The 25,346-nt window shown below is 33.7% G+C and overlaps 1 protein-coding gene across 1 annotated transcript; it reads right to left on the bottom strand.

The window, feature by feature from the left end:
* Positions 1-18,845: 18,845 nt before the first annotated feature.
* On the bottom strand, positions 18,846-19,495 carry LOC149250853 (polcalcin Jun o 2-like). Its single transcript, XM_089456484.1, has one exon. The coding sequence runs from the start codon at positions 19,486-19,488 to the stop codon at positions 18,973-18,975; it is 516 nt and encodes a 171-aa protein (XP_089312610.1). The 5' UTR covers positions 19,489-19,495; the 3' UTR covers positions 18,846-18,972.
* Between the last annotated feature and the right edge of the window lie 5,851 nt (positions 19,496-25,346).

Below are 25,346 nucleotides of genomic sequence, written 5' to 3'. Positions count from 1 at the left end.
TCATCCCTCATATCATTGGTTGTGCATTGTAAATTGTACGGTCCACTCTTGTGTTGCTTCCAACAAGGAAGCCCGTATTAAAGCACTAATGTTATGGAATACTATTACAGAATTATAGTTATATCTTTCTTAATATCATTGGGTTACCATAGGGACTTGTATTATTTAGGATTTTGTTGCTTCCAACAAGGAAGAATATACACAAGCAAAGTTATTATGCAATGCATATGAAACTAGATTTTACAATATGTGAAGTAGGAATTTGAATAGATAATGCTTCAATATTTTTAATGATCCTATTTTTAGATGGGTTTTCTAGCATTAGGTTATAGAGTGAGAATATGACAAGCAATAATTTGTTAAAATGTTCGAGTGACTTGAGTACAATTTTTTTTAACATAGTTTGAAGATCTCATAGTATGATATTTTTAAGTATTATTTGTCTTACATTTCATCAGCGAAATTAAACACTGTATGCCATTTAAACTTGTATTTAGTTTATGTTATTTTGAGAAGCAACTTTATGTTTAATTGTCATGAAAGATCACATTAAAATATTGTGGTAAGTTATCTCTTTGTAAACTCAACAAAAGTGACCCTTCCTTGCACATAAATGGTTAATGGGAACCTATTTTGTTTTCTATGCAATAACTAAGTGGACAGACTTTTCTATTTTGGAATAGGGTTGTTAGGATCTTACTTTAATTATCAATAATTATTAGGAGGATGGTAGAGATTTAACCTACCTAGAATATTATAGAATATTCATATTAGTATAAAAAAATCAAAGGTTGGAATTTATCTCCAAGGGAGTTACTCAACATATTTTCCTTTTAATTAAATTGATTAATTACTATAACTATTCCCTTTGTCTCCTATATATACAATAAGGAGAACTAGTCTTTGGATCATCAAATATTTTCTTGTGCACACCTTGAAGATCACTATAATTATTTCTTTCTTATCATTTTAAGGTACAAGGATGATAACACAAATTTAACTTCTCCTTTCTAGGTTATTTATTAGACTACTAGTTTGGTGGTTCTTAATCCCCAAATTTCCCTCTCACCTTATTTCCAATTTAGAACCCCATCTTCCCTCATTCTAGGCATGTTTGCTAGAGTTTCCACAATGAGTTTTGTATTATGTTATATATCTTTGACCTGTGCTTCCAATGAGAATATATTATTTGATTGGGGTTGAGGGTTATTGTAAAAATATTCATTGTTCATTTTTTGTTTCTTATGGGTTCTTGCTCAATCATTTATTGTATCCCCTTCAACTTTCCATAAATACCCAAAGAAGCATGTTGTGGTATATGATATGTAAACTACCATGGATATTTTACTACAAAATTTGTTTGCCATAAATACCTAACGAAACATGCTCTGATACCATTATGAAATGTAAGCTACCATGGGTATTTTACTAGACACTTTGTCATAAGAAATCTATTGAAAGAAGGCAAAACCTATACTATGAGGGGTTAATTCCTTAAGATTATAGAATTTCTATTAATGATTTTTATGTTTATGTATGCAATATATAAAACATGGAAAATAGATAATAGTGAAACATTAGCACTTGACAATTAAACTGAACACCAATATATTCATTGGGAAACCCTTCTAAGAGAAGACCTAGGTGGAAGGTGGGGTTGTTATGCTCTCTTTTCTCTAGAATGGAAATAATTCAAATAAAAAGGATAAGGAACTCTATATGGAGTTACATGAGACATATGTCCCATGGCATGCTACAAAATACAAACCCTCCTCTCTTCTTCTCTCTTACTATTGAATCTAGGTTACTTTCCTCTATTATAGAACAAAATGTACTCAAGTAGAATGGAATCCATTTTTGTCCTACTCTCCTAGTTATAACACAACTTGATAACAAACTAGGGGTTATGTTTGACTCCAAATCTCAATTAGAGCTACCAATTTAACCCTTTAGGAGTCTTATTTATAGTTGCCATATGACTAGTCCATTTTCCCTCAGTAATGAGGTTGAGGTGGTGTCCTCTCAAATCCCGTGAAAAGTCACCTTATTAGTGTCATAATTTCCATTTCAAGTATTTTTTAAATTGTTGGAAAGGAATTTTAGTTTGTACCAGCTCCAAGGGGTTCATAGTAATTAATATGTTTCAGATCCCATAAAACATTATCTAATATCTCAAAATAGAAGGTTTTGGACCCCAATTTTCCAGATTGGGACCCTATGGTAAAACTTGCATTATAAGCTACTTCCTAAAAAAAATTCACTCTAAAAGCATCAAGATGGATGGAAATAATATAAATATCTAATCTTGATCACTCATATCCTTCTCATACCCCTCCCATGGTGAACAATGAAACCCTACTAAAAAACTAACAAACATGTGCTCCTCCCATGGTTGAATAAAATTTATTTGTATGATTGATATAATGAAATTTCCATTTCATGTATAAAAAAAGTGTATTGCATTAGTTATAGGCTTACAAGCCCCCCTGATTCCCAGTCTCCCTAGAATATTCCCAAGATGCTAGTCCTATGGGGATGCAGGAGTTGACTATACCTATTAATAATTAATTATTGATAATTAATTATTGCAGTGATGAAGCTAAATTGGATGTGCTTTTTCCAAGATCAATCCAATATGAGATGAAACATGAGGGATTTTACGGTGGGCTTTCCTCACTAACCAAACATCACCTAATGAATATCATTTGTATAGTTCGTAGTGAGCAAGTGGAGGAGAAAAACTCAAGATAATGTGTGTCGAAGTGCAACAGAGTGAGGTGAATGGTGTTTAATGGTTTCAAGGATTAAAAACTAAAATAAACCTTGAGTGTATGAAAATTATGTTTTATCACGCACTACGATTCCAATTCTTTTGTGATAATCATCTATAAATTTGCTTGAAATTAGTAGGATAAGTTTATATAATTTATTCAAGTTTGAGATTTGAATGAAAGAAGTCAAAATACTTGGAATAACTTATTTATCTAAAAGGCCAAATGAATGAAATGATGCCTCCAAGGAGTTAGAATCCGAAAGGGAAAAATGGAAAGAAAAGGAATAAAATTCAAGGGATATGATTCCCCTAGACTTTGAAGTTGTTATCAAGACTTTGAAGTTAAAATTCCTAAAGAAATTGGTTGTACTTATAGGTAATTCTATTGCTTTTATTAAATTGAAATGATATTCTATGTCAAATAAGAGAAAATGTATGGAAGTGTCTTATTAATTACTTAGGTCTCTCGTTTTCTCTAAATTTAAGGGAAGGAATTATTGCACTCACTTGTTTGATGAGAATTTGCATTGTTTTCATTTTGTTGAAAGAAAATAATGCATCATTTACTTTTTAAGAGCCCTTTCTGATTTTCTATAAATTGATAATAAAAAAATTGGGCTTAATACTCTACTACTTATTTAAAAGGTCTACACATATCTATTCCTACAAACTAAAGCCATGTGATTGTTCTCATAGCTTTAGGGTGATTTCTCCATAAGTTAATGGAGGTTAAAATAACTTAAAAGAAAATAATGTTCTAAGAACTCTATCCACTTGCCAAGGTGGAATATTTGAGTTAATTTATGAAAAAATACATTGATTTAATGGGCAAATGGGCATGGGAATGTAGAAATATTTTAATCAAGTATTTAGGCATTATAGTTATATCATCCCTCATATCATTGGCTTCCCATACTAAATTGTATAATTCACTCTTGTGTTGCTTCCAATAAGGAAGACCATACTAAGGCACTAATGTTATGGAATACTATTAGAGCATTATAGTTATATCTTTCCTAATATCATTGGGTTATGTGAGGGACATGTATTGTTTAGGGTCTTTTTACTTCCAACAAGGAAGACTATACAGGAGCAAAGTTATTATGCAATACATATGAAACTAGATTTTATATTGTGTGAAGTAGCAATTTGAATAGATAATGCTTCGATATTTTGAATGATCTTATTTTTAGATGTGTTTTCTAGCATTAGGTTATAGAGTGAGACTAGGAAAAGCAATAATTTGTTAAAATGTTGAGTGACTTGAGTACAATTTTTTTTTTTTAACATAGTTTGAAGATCTTATAGTATGATATTTTTAAGTACTATTTGTCTTACATTTCATGATCTAAATTAAACATATGCCATTTAAGCTTGTATTTATTTTGTTTTATTTTATTTTGAAAAACAACTTTATGTTTAATTGTGATGAATGATCACATTAAAATTTTGTGGTAAGTTATCTACTTGTAAACTCAATAAACCTGACACTTCCTTCGTTGCACATAAATGGTTAATGGGAACCCATTTTTTTTTATATACAATAACTAAGCGGATAGACTTGTCTATTTTGGAATAGGGTTTTTAGGATTTTAATTTAATTATCAATAATTATTAGGAGGATGGTAGGGATTCAACCTACCTAGAATATTATAGAATATTCATATTAGTATAAAAAAATCAAAGGTTGGAGTTTATCGCCAAGGGATTTATGTTCATTAAATTTAGTTTCCTAAATTGCTTTGCATAAATTATCATCCGAGGGTCGTAAGCTGATGAAGTGTAGTGCATTGTATGTGCTAGTTAACCCTTCTTACTTCGTTGTTTTGTATTTTTATATTGTTTTGTTTTGGGGGTTTCCTTGGTTTCTAATGATATACAATCTAAATTATGAGAAAATGAGTCTAAATTTCCTAAGGGGAAGTATTCAAAATCTAAGGTGAAGGAAGGAAAAACAGAGTATCTATCCTATCCTGACATTTAATCCTAAGTCAAAATTAAAAGGTGAAGCTGTAAGGAAAATTGAAATAATTATAGAAAATGAAAATTAACTAAAGCACGTTTAGTTGTCCAAGCCTCCAATTTTGAAAGATAACTTTCTTGAGATGGAAAACAAGCAACATACTGTACTCTATAGTTTAGAGAACTAAATCAATATAGTGTTGAAATGGTGACAAAAAATGTTTATCCACACAGTGCATTGGCAATCTGAACTAGGAAATAAATAATGGAGGAAACAAACAGTAAGTACAATAATCAACAATGCATCCTTGTTACTTTTCCACCTTACCCTGTTAAAACAAAACAAGTTTCATTTATGAAATACATAGGAGAAAGAAGACTCCATCATTGAATTCTAACATTATGATAGTGAACAGAATTAAAATAAAAACAACTACAAGAAATCAATCTAAACTACAAATACTGCTAAAAGTAAATAATGAAGCTGAACTAAAGAGTAAACCAAATAACAAAAGAAAAACCTCCTTCACTGCAGGGGCCCTCTGCAACTGATTGAGTTGAGCTGGTAACTATTTGAAGATACTGTTGCGAATGATCACTTGGTCAAACATGACTTCATACTATTAAGAGGAAAATAAGTTCCAAAATTACAGAGATGTAAGTCTGAGCTTAATACATATAGAAATTCGAACTCTTTCTCAGTTATTTACAACTGATATTTAAAGAAACATTCTTAACTATGTTTTGAGAGAATTTAGCTACAAGTGGTTTCCACATATTACAACAGATCTACGTAAAGGGTTGATTAGCTACAGGTGACTTTAAATCAGCAAGATGGTTGCATGAACTATTATCACCGATGGCTGGTTTGAGTTATTTCTACAACAAAACTGTCAGATTTATTAATTAGCCACGAAGAGTGGACACAGAGTCCTATTGCTCTCGGGTTTCTTCGTTTGACTCCACCTTTCACTGTGGTCTTGAGCTAGCTTTTTTATCGATTTGGGCTGGGTGACTAGGATAGGATCCATGTCCTGATCATTCCAGAGATGCCCATGTGGTTGGTTTCCTCATTTGACACCTGTAACCTGCTCAACCATGGAAGTGGCTAGAGAACACATGGTTCGCTACAGAATGGGTTACGTTCCATAGCTAATTTGCAAAAACTTATTTCAAATAGAAAAAACACAAAAGTATAGCATGTCAATCATTTAATGTCTTCCTTGAAACAAAATCTATCATTTATCAATGATGGGGATCTGTCTTTCATGGAAAAACAAGAGAAATAAGTGAGAAAAGTTGTCGAAGAGAGAGTAATTTTGAGCTCCAGCATACCCCCACTACAAAATCATTGCATGTCTGCATGCAATTTTTTGAAACTGTGAACTCTTCTTTCCTATTGTATCTACTTAGATACCTCTGCCAGTACATCTAACTTTCTTCTCTTGCTCCTCTTTGAAGTGACCGCCATCCTGGGTTTCTTCATGAGAAGTCTGTATTTAAGGTTGATCACTATTTTGTTCAAGTTTCCATTCTTCCTCTTCAACTTCCTATTCTTCTTGTACCATAGCCCTTGGTGCAGTATTGTATTATCATGAATGGCTTTATCCAATTTGCTTTGTTCCTTCAGGGTTTCATTTTCTTTCTTGATATGCCTATTCGATATCTCCAACTCATAGATTTCCTATTTGAGAGAGTGAGTCAGAGGTTCTTGTGGAATGACAGGTTGTTCTGGATTGGTCGAGGATCCTGGATCCATTGAGGCACTTTTCTTTTCCAGTGATTCTATGTAATCATAAATTTGTTGTTGTACTAGGTCTATACTTGGGGATCCTCTGCTCGGACTTCTTTCAAAATATTGTCTAGGAGAGTTTTGAGGATTGTATGTAAATCGAACATTTTCAGGAGATGATACTCGAGTTTCTTCTTCTAGATATATGAACTCCGTTTCCTTTGATGATACCTTCTTCACCATAGCTCGGAGTCTATAACTCCTTCTAAGTTGTAGGGGGTTTATGTTTTCCTCTTTTGTACCCTTTTTTCCTTTCCTATATTTTCCTTCCTCTTGATTTGTTTCCTTATCTCTGTCAACTTTTCAGAGATTGGTTGTCCTTCATATTATTGTAATGGAGATTTAGGTTTGTTCTCAGTAATTCCACAATCTTTCTTTTTCATCTTCTTCTTCTGCTTGATTTTCTCTCGGATCTCTGTTAATTTTTCAGAGATTGGTTCTTCATCATTTTTCTGTACTGAAGGCTCAGGGTTGCTTTGAATGGTTAGATTAGTCTTCTTTCTCCTACTCTTTCTGATACTATATTTTTCAGGAGATTCTAGTGCCTCTTGGAAATGGTTTCTTATTAGAAAGTTTTCCCAGATGTCTCCCATTCTTTTCAGATGATATTCAACCAGTATTTTGACCAACCCATGATGGTACATGGTTGTCTCCAGGGATTCTATTTCCCTCTGTACATTTGAAGCTATCCTCCTTAGACTATTTAGAAGGAAGAAAGGGAGGTTGATGTTTCCATTTTCTAGAAAGTTCATCAATAAACGTGTATGATAAACATACATACATCTGAATCTTCCCTCATAGGTAATAAATTTTTGTAATATGAAAAGCATGCTTCTCCATTTATTTTTGAGTGCTGAAATAGGAATACCTTTTCTATACACAGTGACATCCATACCTGGGTTCTTGAGGATTACCTTCTAAGGTTCACTGTGAAATTCTTTGTTTCTGAACCACCTCTCACCAAGTCTTGGCAGTTCTGTAGCCTCTGCTATGTAATATTTTGCTACTGCGAACTTAATGTCTCCAATCTCTACTTCTGTACCATCGAATGATCTAGCAAATGATTTTGTGATCTCCTTGTGATATCCATCAAATGTTTCAACGAATTTGAGCCATCCATTCTTCTGTAGCATCTCCTTCAGTTGTGGGTACCCTTCCATAAACTTTTCCCCTACGGGCTCTGCCCTGACAATGAGTCTCATGGTCTTTGTTTCGTAGAATTTGCTAACCTTCAGAATTACTCTCCTGGTCTATGAAATGGACTTTCTGCCCGTATGGTGAAAAAGAACGATGGGTTTGTATGGAATAAGTAGATAGTGAGGGTTTGGAGAGACGTGAATACTTTGGTCATATCGTGGTTATGACGGTTAGCAGATAGAGTTATTAGAGACCATTTTAAGTACAGACTATGGAGACCGTAGCAGAGTTGTGGTATGATAAAATCACTATAGACCGTTGGGTATCGAATGTGGAAGATGTGGTGGAGATGTGGTAGTCAAATCAAATGATGACTTGTTAAGGAGACATATGATCATTCATATTATACATAACTTATGTTTATGACTTGCTGTTTGAAATAAATTTTCATTTTAACTTAGAACTTAACCTTTTTCTTGATAATTATTTTGGTGTTGATCCGTAGGTACTTTGAGCATGGTTGATCTCCAAAACTTGATTCTTCAATTTCCCTGCATCCATGATTTATTTGTGAGCTATACAATTGTGCCAAAGCTGATAAATGTGTTGTAGCTGCAGAATAAGATTAGCTGCGGAATGGAACCAACTGTAGAATGTGAAAAGAAGAAAAAGTGAAATATGGCTTATGAAATATGGATGTAGAAATAAAATGGAAATGAGTTATGACAGTGAGATGGAATGAGATGTAAGAAAAATGAAAATTAGGGTGAAATGGAGTAAAAATGTGAAAATAAAATGTAAATGAAAAATGACAGTGAGATGAAGTGGAACTGTAAAACAGAATGAAAACTAAATGAGATGGAATGAGACTATGAAATTGCAGACTCTATACTTCAAATAAATATAGCTTTTTGTCACTACTTATTATAGAAAGGAAATGGAAAATATAGGATGTCAGATATCTCTGATTTTCACCCTGTGTTTTCTGTATAACTATGCCAATCAATGATTGGTTTTCAACCTTATACTATTTAGTATTTTATTATTATTATTATTATTATTATTATTATTATTATTATTATTATTTTTTTTTTATTTTTTTATTTTTTTTATGAGTCATTTCTTGGGAAAAATAAAGACTAAGTTAGTGGAGAAGAAGGATTCTTCTTCACTAGCTTCATTTCAGAGTTATCCCAGAAAATCCTAATGAACTCTTCTCTTGAAACTGGTTTTTGATATATCTTCAACCGATCACCATTCACAGGAAGAGGTAGCTTTTCCTCATCTATTGTTCTTATTCTAACCACTCCACTGTCAAAGACTTTTTCAATCTCATATGGCCCAAGCCAATAAGTTTGAAACTTCCCTTGAAAATCTTTGAACTTTGAATCAAACAATAGTGTCCAATCTCTTACCTAAAATTTCTTCTCCTTAATATATTTATCATGCCATTTAGCCCTCTCCTATTGGACTATATTAGTTCTTTGGACTGCATATTGCCTAGTTTCATCGAGTTCATTGAGCTGCTCCAATCTATGTTTCTGTGCCTCTGATAAATCCAATCCCAATTGGACTGCCATCTTGAAGGTTTTGATTTGAAACTCTACAGGGAACACGGCTTGTTTCCCATAAACAAGTTCATACGGTGTATGTCCCGTTGTGTTCCTCCATGTAGTTCCATAGGCCCATAAGGCTTCAAGAAGCCTTTCTGCCCAGTCTCTTCTATGTAGATGCATAGTCTTAGTGAGAATTCCTTCAATCATCTTATTTGTAGATTCAACTTTACCATTTGCTTGTGGATGATAGGGAGTAGATTTCCTATGTTTGATCTTGTAATTTTCCACAAGATCCTTCACCATTTTAGATGTAAATTGAGATCCTTGATCTATCACAATTTCTCTTGGAACACTAAAACAAGTGAAGATGTCCTCAAAAAGAAAATTAACTACAGATTTTTCATTAGCAAAAGGTAATGCTTTGGCCTCTACCAATTTAGTGACATAATCAGTGCATACAAATATACACTTCTTTTGCTTATATGGAGGATTAATCGGCCCAAAAAAATCTAAGGCCCATTTTTCAGAAGGTTCAATGAGTACCTGAACTTATAGTGGCATTTCATTTGAAGGAGCATGTTTCCCTACCCTCTGGCAGCTGTCACACCTCCTGACATATTCTTTGGCATCTTTGAATATGGATGGCCAATAATATTCTAAAGAAAGGATTTTATAAGTTGTCCTCTTATTAGCAAAGTGTCCACCACACGGCTCATCATGACATGCTTTAAGAATCTCAGGCATTTCATCTTCCCTAACACATATTTTGATCATAAGATCTGGGCCCGTTTTTATATAATTCATTAATGATCCATAAGTATCTTGCACTTATCTCAATGATTTTTCCTTTTTCTCTAGGAAACAAATGTGAAGGCAATTTCCGTGTGACTAAGTAATTAGCAATATCTGCAAACCAAGGAGTTTGAGTAGTCACTGGAAAAGGATATTCATCAGGAAACTTATCTTCAAAAGGAGTGTCATCTTTGATATTCTGAATTCTGGACAAGAAATCAGCAACTATGTTTTGTTTTCCAGGTCTATCTAGCACAGTGATATTGAATTCTCTCAAGACTAAAAGCCATCTTGTAACTTTGCCATTAGTAATAGGTTTATTCATTAAATATCTAATTGCAGAGTGATCTGTATGAACAAAGGTTTCATATCCTATTATATAATGTCTGAACTTGTTGATTGCATGAACAACAACTAAAAGTTCCTTTTCAGTTACAGTATAGTTCAACTTAGTGGGAGTCAAATTCTTACTTGTATAGTAGATGGTATAGGGAATCAAGTCTTTTTGTCCTAATACAACTCCTAGACCTGTATCTGAAGCATCTGCTGAAATGTGAAAAGGTAGTTTCCAATTTGGACCTCTCAAGATGGGTGCTTCAGAAATTTTTGTTTTTAAAGTCTCAAATGCTAACTGGCAGTCAGGATTCCAATTGAATTCACAATCCTTGGTGAATAATTTGAAGAGTGGGGATGCTATTTTAGTGAAATTTTCTATAAATCGTCTATAGTATCCTGTGAATCCTAGAAAACATCGAACATCCTTTTGACAATTTGGAATTGATAATTTAGAGATGATTTCAACTTTAGATTTATCAACTTTAATCCCATCTCCTGAAATGTGATGCCCTAAAACAATACCTTCTGTAAACATTATAAAACATTTTTTATGGCTTAGTGAAAGGTTTGCTTCCTTACATCTTTTAAGAACTCTTTCCAAATTTTCCAAAGCTTCTTCAAATGTATTCCCATAGACTATAAAATCATCCATATATACCTCTACACAATCATGTATTATATCAAAAAAAATTCCTAGTACTACTCCTTCGAATGTTGCAGGTGCATTACATAACCAAAAAGGAAGTACTCGGTAAGCATAAGTTCCCCATGGACAAGTCAATGTGGTTTCATCTTGATCTTCGGGTGCCACCTGAATCTGATTATAACCACTAAAACCATCCAAAAATGAGAAATACTTCCTGCCTGCTAATGTATTTAACACTTGATCTATAAAGGGCAAAGGAAAATGATCTTTAAGGGTAGCTTTATTCAATTCTCGGTAATCAATGAACACCCTCCACTTACCATTAATTTTAGGCACAATCACTAAAGGGGGAAACCCATTGGCTATCGGAAATTGGGTAAATGAAGTTTACATTCAGCAGTTTTTGCAGCTCTTCTTTCACAATTTCCCTAAGATTTGGATTCGTTCTTCTCTGAGCTTATCTGATAGGTCTGCAATTTTCCTCAATGTAGATGTGATGAATATAAGTATTAGGACTAATTCCTTTCATGTTATTATATTCCCTGCATATGCAGCAGAATGTTGTTTATAATGTATTGATTAGCTTTTCCTTTTGTAATTTCTCCAAGTTATTGTTTATGTTCAATTTTCTCCTTGCAAAGATTTCAATTATAGAGCTACCAAATTCTTCCATAGAATAAAGAGACATCTGCCTAGATGACAAATATTCGATGTTGGATTTTTCTTGAAATTGATCATGTTCATATTCTTGAGATGATTCAAAATTTTCCACTGTATTTAAGATTTGACTATCTTCACCAATATCTGAAATAGTAAAGAGAGGATGAATGTCATTTTCATCATCAATCCATTCTTTGTCATCTATTTCTGTGATTATTATTACTGGAGGATATAGAATGAATTTCTTTGTTGAATTCCCATAAAAAATATACATATCACCATATCCAAGCTAATGAAAGCATCAATTGTGGCCAGCCAAGGTCTTCCTAGTATTAATGGATGTCCTCCTAGATTGTTCTTCAGGGTTAGGATCATAAAATCAACAGGATATTCTTAAGAATCTAATGATATTTAAATATCTTCCAACACTCCATCTGGTTCGATTACATATCTATCCGCTAATTGCAGTAATGTAGGTGTGTAAAGAAGATTAGGAAGCTTGAGTTATTCCATGGTTTGTTTGCTCATAATCTTTATTGCTGCCCCAAAATCAACCAATGTATTTGGAATTTCAACTCCATTGATATGTGTTTTCCCAATTGGACTTCCTGGATCTACATATTTTTGTATGGCAATTTTTCTCATCATTATATCTGCTATTTTTCCTACCAGGTGAATTCTTTTTGTTTCTTTTACTCTTCTTCCTCGTTTCTTTATGCTCAACTCCTTTATTGTTTTAGCTAAGATTGGAATCTCCTTAATTGCTTGTAACAAAAGAATTTTGATACATATATTTTTCAATTCATCTAGAAAATCATAATTGGGCAACATGATCTGCTTTTCTACACCTTTATCGACTTGAAGTCTTTCAGGAAAAGGAGGTGCATAAGTAGATATTGGCTGCTCAATGATAGGAGTTGAGTTCACTAGCTCTTTCTGTTTTTCATTCTCAGTATTTTGGTTTTGGAGAGACGTTCCCTCAAAACTTTTATTGGGCTCTAGAGAATCTTCCTCACAATTGTCTTGTTCCTGAATAACTACAAAATGCCTTTTCTTTTCTAATATCCTACTAGATCTTAGTTGAACATCATTGAGAACTAGAGGAGTGATCATATAAGTTGGAAATTGTTGTCCTTCCATCATGTAAGCATTCTGAGGATTTTTATTGTTGGGGTTTGGTAATGGTGGGGCAGGTAGCTGATTTGGTTTCTGCTGAAATGACAGTAAGAGTTGACGACTTTGGTTTTGTTGTGGAAATGGTAATGAAAGTTGAGGGTTCTGATTTTGAAGTTGTGGCTACTGATTTTGTTGTGGAATGTGTGGGGGAGGATAATACTAATATGATGGAGGATATTGATAATATTGAGAAAATCACCCATAAGGATTTTGTATTCCTTGTGTCTACAGTTGAGATTGAGATTTAGGTTGAGGCCAAGGTTGAGATTGAGATTGAGGTTGAGGCCAAGCTTGCTCCAAAGAATTCCAATTTGGTGGGGGCTGATGATACATTTGATTGTTAAATCCATGATTTTGTGGCCCCTGCCAATGTTTTCTAGAGACAAAACAAAGAGGCTCTGCTGAATTTGGAATTGTTTCTTCTCAGCCTCAAGACCTAGAATCAAAGGACAACCCCTGGTTTCATGATTCTTTGAGCAAATTATACAAGTCTCTAAGATTTTTGCATCTAAAGGGCATTCTCTTAGAGCATGTTTTCTTCTGCATTTTGGACAGAAAATAGCTAAATCATCAGACTCTCCCTTCTGCTTGTTTTGCAAGTTAAGGGTGTCTATTTACTCACTAAGACTCCCTAGGATATCTGTTTTGAATTCATCAAGCATATTGCCAATTTCTGCCCTACTCACTCATCCAATTGTAGACTTATTTACTCTAACAAGAGAAGGATCTCTTGGTCCTTTCAGAGTTTTGGATTTCCCTCTCGAGAGATGAACACATAACTCTCCTATATCACTTAATGAGAGTTGAGAGATATTTGCTTTCCCCATCATGTTAAGGATATCTATCCATTCATCTCTAGTGGCTTTTAGTAAAAGAGCTTTTAAGGTGTCTTCATCTAAATTTTCCATCTTTTCTCTCTCCAAATTATAGTTGAATATCTCAATCAAATCCTCTATGTTTTAATCCTCTATTTTACTAATTTTGAACACTTCATCTTTGTGATTGGTAGGCATGCAATAATCCAAATACCTATCCAAAAACATTTTTTTCATGTCATTCCATGTTCTAATGGACTGAGTGACTAACCCCATGAACCACTTCAAAGCAGCTCCTTTCAGTGTTGAAGGGAACAACTTAAGCTTTTGAGAGTCTTCTAGATAGTCATAGGTTCTGCACAAGACTTCAAACTCAAATAAAAATGTTTCAGGATCCTCACTTTTTAACCCATGGAAGTTTGGGAGGACAGAAGGTGAGATATTTTTCATTGTGGCATTTGTTTCTTCATCCACTATAGGGAATCCAAAAGAATTATCTATTTCCCTATTTCCTCTGCCTCCTCCATTATTTCCTCTACCTCCTCCATAATTTCCTCTACCTCTTCCTCTACCCCCTCCAAACAGTGTGAATTCTCCATCTTCTCCTTCTTCTACCATTATAGTTTCTTCAGGGTCAATATATGGTTCAACCTGCAAGGTTACTTTCTCCTCCTCTATTTCTTCAATCAATGGTATATGGGAGAGAGGTTCTACTTCTTGTTCCTCACCAGGTATTCCTAATTCTTCAATTAAAATGTGCTCCCCTGTGGAGGTTAAAAAGGCTACTCCTACTGTTGGAGATTCAAGAATTTTCTCCCCTAATACTGACTTGGTAGATGAAGTAGGTGATTCTTTTCATTGGATTTCTTCTCCTGGAACTTCAGGAGCTCTATGGTCGGGAGTATGAGTTTGGGGTGGAGGTGTATCTTTTCTTGTTCCTGGTGGAGTGGGTGGTGTTGTAGCAATTGAACTCTTGCCTCTAGCTATAAATCTACCCCTAGAGTCTCTTTCTCTATGCATATCAATTTTTTTTTTAATGTAAGAGACAAAGTTACCTAGTTACACTTCCCCGGGAACGATGCCAAAAAAAAATTTCAGTTTAGTTTCCTAAATTTCTTTGCATAAATTATCAAACGAGGCTCATAAGGTCATGAAGTGTAGTGCATTGTATGTGCTAGTTAACCCTTATTACTTCGTTGTTTTGCATTTTTATATTGTTTTGTTTTGGGGGTTTCCTTGATTTCTAATGATATACAGTCTAAATTATGAGAAATTGAGTCTAAATTTCCTAAAGGTGAACTAATCAAAATCTAAGTTAAAGGAAGGAAAAAGAGAGTATCTATCCTATCGTAACATTTAATCCTAAGTCAAAATTAAAAGGTGAAGCTCTAAGGAAAATTGAAATAATTATAGAGAATGAAAACTAACTAAAGCACTTTTAGTTGTCCAAGCCTCCAATTTTGAAAGACAACTTTCTCGAGATGGCAAACAAGAAACCTACTGTACTCTATAGTTTAGGGAACTAAATCAATACAGTGTTGAAATGGTGACCAAAAACGTTTATCCACGTAGTGAATTGGCAATTTGAACTAGGAAATAAATAACAAAAGAAACAAACAATAAGTACAATAATCAACAATGCATCCTTGTTACTTTTACACCTTACCCAGTTAAAACAAAACAAGTTTCATTTATGAAATATATAGGAGAAACAAGACCGCATCATCGAATTCTAAAATTATGCTACTGAACATAATTAAAATAAAAACAACTACAAGAAATCAATCTAAACTACAAATACTGTTAAAAGTAAATAATGAAGATGAACTGAACAATAAAAAAGATAACAAAAGAAAAACCTCGTTCAGTGCAGGGGCCTTCTGCAACTGATTGAGTTGAGCTGCGAACTATCTGAAGATACTCTTGTAAATGATCACTTGGTCAAACACGACTTCATATTATTAATAGGAAAATAAGTTCCAAAATTACAGATATGTAAGTCTAAGCTTAATACATATAGAAAGTCGAACTCTTTAGTTCTTTACAACTTATATTTAAAGAAACATTCTTAAATGTCTCTTGAGAGAATTTAGCTATAGGTGGTTTCCACGTATTACAACAGATCTGCGTAAAGGGTTGATCAGCTACACGTGACTTTAAATTAGCAAGATGGTTGCATGAATTGTTATCACCGATGGCTGGTTTGAGTTATTGCTATAACAAAACTGTCGGATTTATTAATTAGCCACAAAGAGTGGACAGAGAGTCCTATTTCTCTCGGGTTTCTTCGTTTGACTCCACCTTTGAGTGTGGTCTTGAGCTGGCTTTTTTGTCAATCTAGGTTAGGTGACTAGGATAGGATCCATGTCATGACCATTCCATAGATGCCCATGTTGCTGGTTTCCCAACCATGAGAGTGGCTACTGAACACATGGCTAGTTGCAGAATGGACTACCTTCCATAGCTAATTTGCAAAAACTTATTTCAAATAGCAAAAACATAAAAGTATAGCATGTCAATAATTTAATGTCTTCCTTGGAACAAAATCTATCATTTATCAATGATGGGAATCTATCTTTCATGGAAAAGCAAGAGAAAGAAGTGAGAAAAGTTGTCAAATAGAGAGTAATTCTGAGGTCCAACAAGTTACTCAACATTTTTTCCTTTTAATTAAATTGACTAATTAAAAAAAATGGCATAAGAACAAGTTCCATATCAAGTGAATTAATTTTTTTGGGGCATGCCTATTGATAATCCATGGTAGTCTCACATCATTTTTAGCCGTTTCTATATATTCATGGATGCAATTTCATATTTATTGAAGAGTAATTTCCTTTTCCTTTAAATTAATTTCCCAAATATAAGGATTACAACTCACATGCAATATTGAGAATTCAATTTCATCTTATTGGCATTGGTGTGGGCATGCAAACTTGAAAAATAAAATCTAAGGCGGCTTCAAATAAAATTTACAACATTCTTTCTAGTCCTATATTTTTCATAGTTTTATAGGCAATTTGAGTCCTTGAGCCAATGATAAACAAATCTATTGTTTTCATGGTTTTATATCTGGTATAACATCCTTCATTTACTTGCATTCTATTTCAAACTATATCCATTCTTTCTTTCTTTCCTTTTTTGGTTCACTTTTCAAATTTGCATTTATATTATGACAAGGGTTTTCCTTACATAAATTATAGGGCATTTCTTAGCTTTGAACATTGCCTTTCTAAAAGTCCCTTTTTGAGCTTTTAAATTGCTTTATGTTGAATATTTTTGTGTGTATTACTAACCTTATTAAATTATATAAAAATCTAAAAAAAAACTCATTTCTACTTAGAAATGGTAACTTTCAACCTTGGATGCCTGCTCGAAGAGTGATTACCATCTATTTTTTCATTACTTCAAAAACAAAAACTTTTAATTATATAGTTGGTTACTTTAGACATCATAAGTAAATATGGTTAAATTATTCTTACATAAAGAACAAAGAAAAGAAAAATCCATTTTCGAAAGCCATTAAAACAAGTCTCTCATTGAAACTTCAATCATGTCCAAAAAAGAGAAAAAGAAAACTATTACCCAATTCCCTTAGGTAGCTGGGATATTAGACTTTATTAATTTTACAAATGAATACATGCTTTGGATACAATTTGTAGATACATTCTCATGTGCCTTTGTTTGTTTGGCATAACATCTCAAAAATATACAAATTAGTGTGATGTTTAGTCCAATAACAATTTTTCATACTTTCATAAGGATAATGCCTTATATCAAAAGGGAATCTCCTCTCTATGCCATGAATCCCCTCTCTATGGTATATTTTTTTTTCCAATCTAGTGCAGATTAAAAATTATCCATTATTAAATGGTAGAAGATGAAACCAACAATGCAAATGTTGTCATATTCTTTGCTTAGGTAAATATAATCAACCAACAAAATTTATGTTCTTAATCTTATTTCCAAGAATAAATGCAATGTGTTTGTTTATATATATATATATATATATATATATATATATATATATATATATATAAAACTAAATGAAAATGAGGATCGTAGCTTTCTGATATATAATTATATACTAATTAAGTTTTAGGTATTTTACATATAGCCTCACCATAGCTTGATAGGTATAAAAAGATGTGTTCAAGCATTAAAATTTCTATGTAAAATATAGGTCACACTTATAAATAAAATTTCCATTAATTTGATTAATGCAATTAAACATTAAAAAATTACCAATACAAAAGAGCATTTTTGAAATAGGTGTGCATCACTTGTAATTTAAATATATATTCATTCCAAATTTCTCTTTTTCCCCACATGGCCATTCCATCTCTTTTGCCACAATCATCTATAAATATAAATAAAATTGAGTAAATTAAGAAGAAAAGTTTAACCAATTTATAAGAGTTTGAGATTTGAAACAAATAAGTCAAAATACTTGCCATCATAGCGTCAATGTTGGAAGAAGCCAAATGAGTGAAATGAGGCCTTGAAAGTTTTTTAATGGGAAAGAGGGATCGGAACAAAATAGGATGGATATGATTCTCCTAGAATGGGAAGTTGCTATGAAGACTTTGTAGTAAAAATCCATTGAGAAATTGACTCCTCTCCTTCTACGTCATTTTATTGCTTTCCTTAAATTGAAAAGATAAGATATTGTACGTTGAATAAGAGATAATGTATGGAAGTGGCTTATTAATTAAAAGGGTCGTTTCTTTTCTCTCAAAATTTAGAGGAATTATTATAGTATTCACTTATCTTAGGAGGAGCTTTTGTATTGTTGTCATTTGTTTGGAAGAAAATAATGCCTTTTAAGAGCCCTTATGATTTTAGCTAAATTGGTCATAAAACAAGAGAGTTTAATAAGGTACTACTTGTTTAAAAATCTACACATAAACTATGAGTTGCTTTCTTTCATACAAATTAAATTAAAATGAGTTACTTCCTGTCATTGCTTTAGGGTGATTTCCCATAATCATATTGGTTTGTGTTGGTTCCTTTAACACAAATAAGAATATGATGTTGTAAATGATTTTTCCAACAACAACAACGTAACGAAAAATAAAAAGATAAGTGTGTAGTTATTTTAAATGATAATTTTTTCTCAAATCACAACGTAAGTAAGTAAAAAGATTAGGGATAGTGGACCGCATGAAGACTAGTTATTTTAAATATGTGTGCATATATTTAAAACTAAGTAGGATAGCAGAAAAAGAAAGAGTACATCCATTAAGCCCTCATATAATGATAGAGTTAAGCGCTGAGAGGTGAGGTGATAGTGATTATTTATTTATTAATTAGAGGGGGCGGCGTGGGCGTCAATTAGCTGAAGCCAGGCCTCGCATGAGACGGGCGGCATTGAGGTCGTTGGCGTTGGCGGCCACTAACTCGTCGAAGCTGATGAAGCAGTCTTTGTTAGAGTCCACATCCTTCATCACCCCATCAATCTCCTCCTCCGTTGCGCTGCACTTGAGGATGGCGCTCAGTTCCGATTTCGATATTTTGCCGTCCCCGTTGGTGTCGAACTTGAGGAACACGTCCTCCAGCTCCAGACGGCGGGGCAGGGCGGCACATTGCACAGCTGAAGCGGAGTCTCGCATGAGACGGGCGGCATTGAGGTTCTTGGAGTTGGCCTCCACGAACTCGTCGAAGTTGATGAAGCCGTCTTTGTTGGAGTCCACCTCCTTCATCACCCCTTCAATCTCCGCCAACGTAATCAGGGAACTCAGTTCCGACTTGGATATTTTGCCGTCGCCGTTGGTGTCGAACTTGCGGAACACGTTCTCAAGCTCGCGGCGGCTGCTCAGGGCGGCACATTGCACAGCTGAAGCCATTCTCACGCCTGAACAAGGTACTACTTTGGAGGAGTGGTTAGGTTCATTGAAAATTTTAAATACTTTTGAATTTAATTAATTGGGGATTTTAAATGTTTTTGGAATTTAATTAATTGGATGATGGGATTGAATTAATGATTTATTAGATTTTGAAGATTATCATGGTGCCATTAAAGCTTATCTTTAACCTCATAAATTAAAGGAAGCTTTTGCCACAATGTTTTGTAATCATCTCAACAATAATGTGTAGATTGTCATAACTAATATCCATTAAGTTGTCACTCATAATTCTTGGGTTCACAACAATATTTTCTTGATCTAGTCCAAACAAGTTAGAACATTGACAAGCCTCCTTTCACTTATACATCATTATTTTCTCATCATTCAAATCAAGGGGCTGTTACTTGGGTTTGCCCATTTTTTGGGCAACATATCACTTATGAAAGGTAAGCCAATCTAATGTTTATGCAACTCCACAACTATTACAAATAGTTATTTATATGAAACCACCACTTTATGCTCATCAATGTGAAGGTCCTATTCAATATACCTACTTGGAAGAAATTCATAAACATGAAGGCATTCCTTTCCCTCTGCATACTAGCTAATAAAATGTAGTGAGATGGTAATTGTTGTACATAATACATAGCCATTGACACTAGTGATATTGAGATCATTATCCTTGATTTTAATCAAATAGGCTATGAAGCCTTATATATTTTATCTTCTCTTCACAAATATCTTTCTTAGTATACCATGAGAGAACTCAACTTTGGTATCAACTTGCTTATAGCTAGACAAAAGTAAAATATTTATATGGGGTCCACTATTCTTATCATATAATGTGGAATATATAAAATATTTCCCTTAACAAATCAATATACCCAACATATAAATTGAATGCATTAAATTCCCTTAACTCGGAAGGGTGGTCTATAAGCGATAAAAGGCTTTGAGAGAGTCATGGATGAGAGCATGAATGTAGTCGTGCTCATGCCATACCTGTTGCTTCCAACACAATGTTTATTGTAGTGCTTATCTATTTATACATGCCCATGCATCAAATCTTCTCTCACACACACGTTGATCCAGGCAATAATATCATTGAATTCCAATTCTTGGCAATTTAATGCACATTTCTCGGATATGTTTTAGGACAGATAAAGTGTTAAGTATTTAAGCTGCAAATATGGTTCAGAAAGGGCCATGGTGCTGAGGCAATCTTTCTTTAAGAAAGATCGTATAGTTGTAAACATATTTTATTTATTCTTCAAACACTTGCCAGCAGAAGCCAAGTCAAGCTCCGTGAGATTCATTGCTATCAAAAATTCTTCTCTATAGGGCTATTGACAAGTTTCAACTCAAATCAAAAGGATATGTCATTTTTATGGTTTCAATCCCACTATGATGAGGTCTTATAGGAGTACGTTGTTTCTAACTTGTTTACAGAGCTTCACGAAATTACAAATCTGAGTGCAGTATATACTGGATTGACTTATGCTCCAAAAGGGACACAAATCTTGTTGAATTTCTTATGATTAAGGTATGGTCTTAAATAAACATTTTGATACCAATCTTAGACCAAATCAATATTGAAATGTTCAAAATTTTGTAGGTTTGTGACTCCGTCAAAACATTGCAACATAATTAATTACCAAGGAAAGGGTGGGAACCAGTTTCAACAATATTTTTAATTACAACATTTGTCACTTAGATCTACTCAGAATAGCCACAATAGTAGTTTGAATACTCCAATGAAATCACAACAAAAATGTTATTGTAATTCACCAAATATTTTGAAGAACATAATGGGGTGTGTGTACAACTCCCATCTTGGAGAAAATGTTCAATGTGGAGTGGGATTCCTTAGGGCACAAAATTGGTACATTTTAGGGATTTTATATTAATAAAGTTATATTATGGGCCCAAACCCTTACACAATTCTTCAATATTTTGACATAAGATAAAATCAACATTCCTAACAACAAAATTGTAACCTCTAAGGCTACAATCCTCCCTATAAGGAAAACAAAATGAATATATACTTGACAAAAGTACCCAAGTATCAAAAGAAATTTACATAGCAACATGGATAAATAGAGTTTGATACTACTATAAAAGACCAACCAGAAGCTTGATAATATGCAATGACCATGTCGTCTTGGAAACATCACTCGACCATCTCCTCCCATTTCATGTTGAGCTCCACTACTTTTAGAGAACTCCCAGGAAAAAACATGAACATTCAGGGAATAGATCTTCTCATTAAGGCCAATCAATGCTTGTTCCATATGAGATTGAAACCCATGTAACTTAGCCTCTAGGAATAGTTGAAATTATTGCATTTTCATTTCAACCATATCTTCCAACTGATGGATGGATAGTTGTAGCACTTAGATAGCCTCCAACATCCTCTTAGACATTATACTAGCATTTACGTTGTCCTTAATAGCCAAGGGATTAGCCATCATTGAACAAAATATTTTCACCCAACTAGATGAATCACTCACCAATATTCTCCACAATTCTAGCGAAAAATGAATTAGTGACACTTGGATAGAATGAGAGGCTAGGTAATTCATTTTATACATAGGGCTGAGCACCTGCCACAAAGTTGAACTAGAATAAGGATTTCAAATCCATTTAAAGATTATTAATAGTACCAATATTGAATGGGATATGAATTCTATGGGAACATAGTTAAGGCCATCCCATTGCCTAACGAGAAAAACTCCAAGACCAAGGAATTCCAGAGAAAATCCTACTAGGGGTATATTAAGTAGACTAGACTCTCAACATAACAAAGGAATAATGTGACTTGCCACTTGTTTATGAAAACATGACAGTGGGATGAAACCTCAAGGATCCATGGATGGAAAAGGGAATGGTGCCAAATCTCAAAGGCCTCCTGTTTCTAGAGGAGAGCCATGGAAAGATCTAGATAAGAGATTATAATGCACCATTCTTTTCTAGAGATTTTTCCTATGATATCAATGAAAATGAGGGCATAATTACACCTTAGGGAACCAACCATGACTTAGGGAATAAAGATATTAGTGAGACAAAATATATATTTCCAAGTTGCCTTGGTGCATATATGATCCTTTTTTGGCCTAAGTATCTACGACCAAATTGAGACGCCTCTGCAGGTGGAAAAAAACCAATTTCTCAAACTAAGATGAAGTCACACTAATTCTTGAGAGAAAAGGAGAAGGATCACAACATATTGCCTTTAAATCCTTGGTCACCTCATGGATCACAATCAATGAGTAATTGAATATCATTAGCTTAGTCATTTAATATCATGATAATCTGAAGTAATTTTTGGAGCAATGATTATCGTGAGAAGAGAAACAAAAAGGTGTCACAAATATATTGGGTTATGACTTTGAAATTATTTAGAGAAATGGAAAAAAATATTGTGGCATATGTAATCTCAAGGAAAGAGGATGATACAAATGGTTTAATATGTGCTATGTCCATTCCAAACTACTACTAGGAGGAAGAAGTAAGGATAGAATGGAAGCACCATGAAAATGTATGAAAGATCATTCAATAGCTACAAGAGGGCCCGGATGTAGTATACAAGTTTACATGGAAAATTTATTTGCGATGGTATCAATCTTTCTTATACTTATGAGAGAATTCTCAACTCAAACAAAAGGTCCTTTTGAAATTACACACTTATCCTATAGGAGGACATTCAGGGATTTTGAAGACATACCATTGGATCAAGAAATAATTTTTTGGTAAGGTATTAAATTAGATGTGAAAAAGTTTGTGGAAGAATGCGTGGTATGCCAACAAAATAAAGGAGATCCTATCAACACACAAAGGCTCCTTCAACCATCATCCATACCAAGCTAGTGTTGCAAAGAGGTTTCAATGCATTATATTATAGATTTACCCAAATATAAATGAAAGAGTGTCATTATGGTAGAAATAGATTGGATGAAGAAGTGTGCCCTCTTTTTCTCTCTTTCTAATCTTTTTAAAGAAAGTATTTTCGTAGAAAAATTCATGGAAATGGCCTAAAAGCTACATGGAATACCAATATTTTTTGTAAGTGACATGGATCAAATTTTCACTAGGAAATTTTGGACTTAATTATTTTCTTGATTAGGTACTCAATTGGCCAACAACTCACCTTAAAATCGTCAATATGAGGGGAAAATTAAGGTAGTGAAAAAATATTTAGAAGGATATCTATGTCACTTAGCATATGATAGGTAGATAGAATGGGTCAAATGGCTTCCCTTGGAAAAATGGCGGTACAACACATCCTTCCATGCTTCATCATCCTCCATCCATCACATCACCCTTGAAATGTACTTTGCTAACTTACAATCCGATGGTCACGATATGTTCTAAACATGAAGTGATCCAATGGTTCATTCTCTCCTTGGTATTAGTGACACTTGATCCATGGCTTAAACTTGATTGGTACATGATCTCTATTTAAAGAGCATGGAGGGTCATTTGTAGGGTGACCGTTCATGAGATAAGCTTATGTAAATTTTCTTTCTTTTATTAATAAATTTCCTGAAGTGGCCATGTCGGTTCAGGTCGTGGATTGTTTCCCTCTTTGAAGGTTTTAACCACATCAAGAATACTAGTGTATTGATATGTGATCTATTTGTGAATGGTTTCCTTCGGTGTTCTATCTGAGGAATTTACCATGTAAATTCCTACAATTGCTACTACATTTAAGATAATTTTACTCCAAGTGATATTTTTGTAGTTCTCAACAAGTGTAGTGGTGAAAGTGTGAAACCAACCCCTAGAAATAATGATGACCAATTTTTCTTTTTGATACCTTTATGAATATGATACAATACGCTTCTCACTCATCTATAAGGTAAAATCTAACTACATAAGTAATATTCTCTTGATGTTGGTGTTGATGTTCGAAAAAATAATGAACATATTTGATTACATAGGGGATTTCAATATGTAATAGGAAATAACAAATGGGTTTCTACAATAGAGAAATAACATTATGTTGGAAACAACACCAAGATTGAAAATGATTCACCATTATGATCATAACAACTAGTTATATATCCCACTCATTGAATATTAGCTAGGATGTTATTTATAAATCCTATTAAATGAAAAATATGAAGTTAATATGGATCAATAATAGTCCCATTGCACATGAAAATGTATATGAAGAGCCTTGAAAAATGACATGAAAAGTTAGCTATGTCACTAGTTTCAAAACCTTTAGAAATTTCATAGCTATGTTTTTACATCCCATATCACAAAATTTTGAGTTTTTCAAACATAATATTATTTGTGGGGAGGTCATAGCAAGGTTTACTAAGTTAAGTTTCTTTTGGTAGTGATCGACCCGCCAACATGTCAGGGAATATCCCTGATACGAAGTCCTAACTAGACCTTAGACCGTTTGGAGTATGAGTCCTAGCAGTGGGTAGTAAAGATATGCCTAGACTGCGATAGTGCACAGAGGTAAAAAAAAGTATCCTTGTCGGAAGCAATTGTGTGACCTTGCAGTGAGTCAAGAGAGATGCATGCGGAGGTTCTAACACACAGAGGTGGAAAGGAAGTGTTCCCCTTGCAAGCCTATAATAGTACGTAACCTGAAAGGAACACATGAGCTTAATGAGATGACAAACTGGAAAGTAGAATAGTCGTCAATCAAAAGTGATGAGTTAAATCAACAACACGTTTCAATGAGATTCATACAATCACACATGGAATAGTCCATACATAAATGTTTAAGTTAAAACTACATACATTGCTAAAGTAACCAGAATAGTTGAACTACAATAACAACATATGCATGAAACATGTTGGATCTGTAATATTATATGCATGAAGCAATGGCAGGGAAA

The sequence above is a fragment of the Pinus tabuliformis genome, chromosome 7, assembly GCF_031772625.1.
Source record: "Pinus tabuliformis cultivar Carrire ecotype Pingquan chromosome 7, CPIR1, whole genome shotgun sequence".
In the NCBI taxonomy this organism is placed as follows: Eukaryota; Viridiplantae; Streptophyta; class Pinopsida; order Pinales; family Pinaceae; genus Pinus; species Pinus tabuliformis.
Note: the sequence above shows the minus strand (reverse complement) of the source record. Positions and strands in the feature narration are given on the sequence as shown.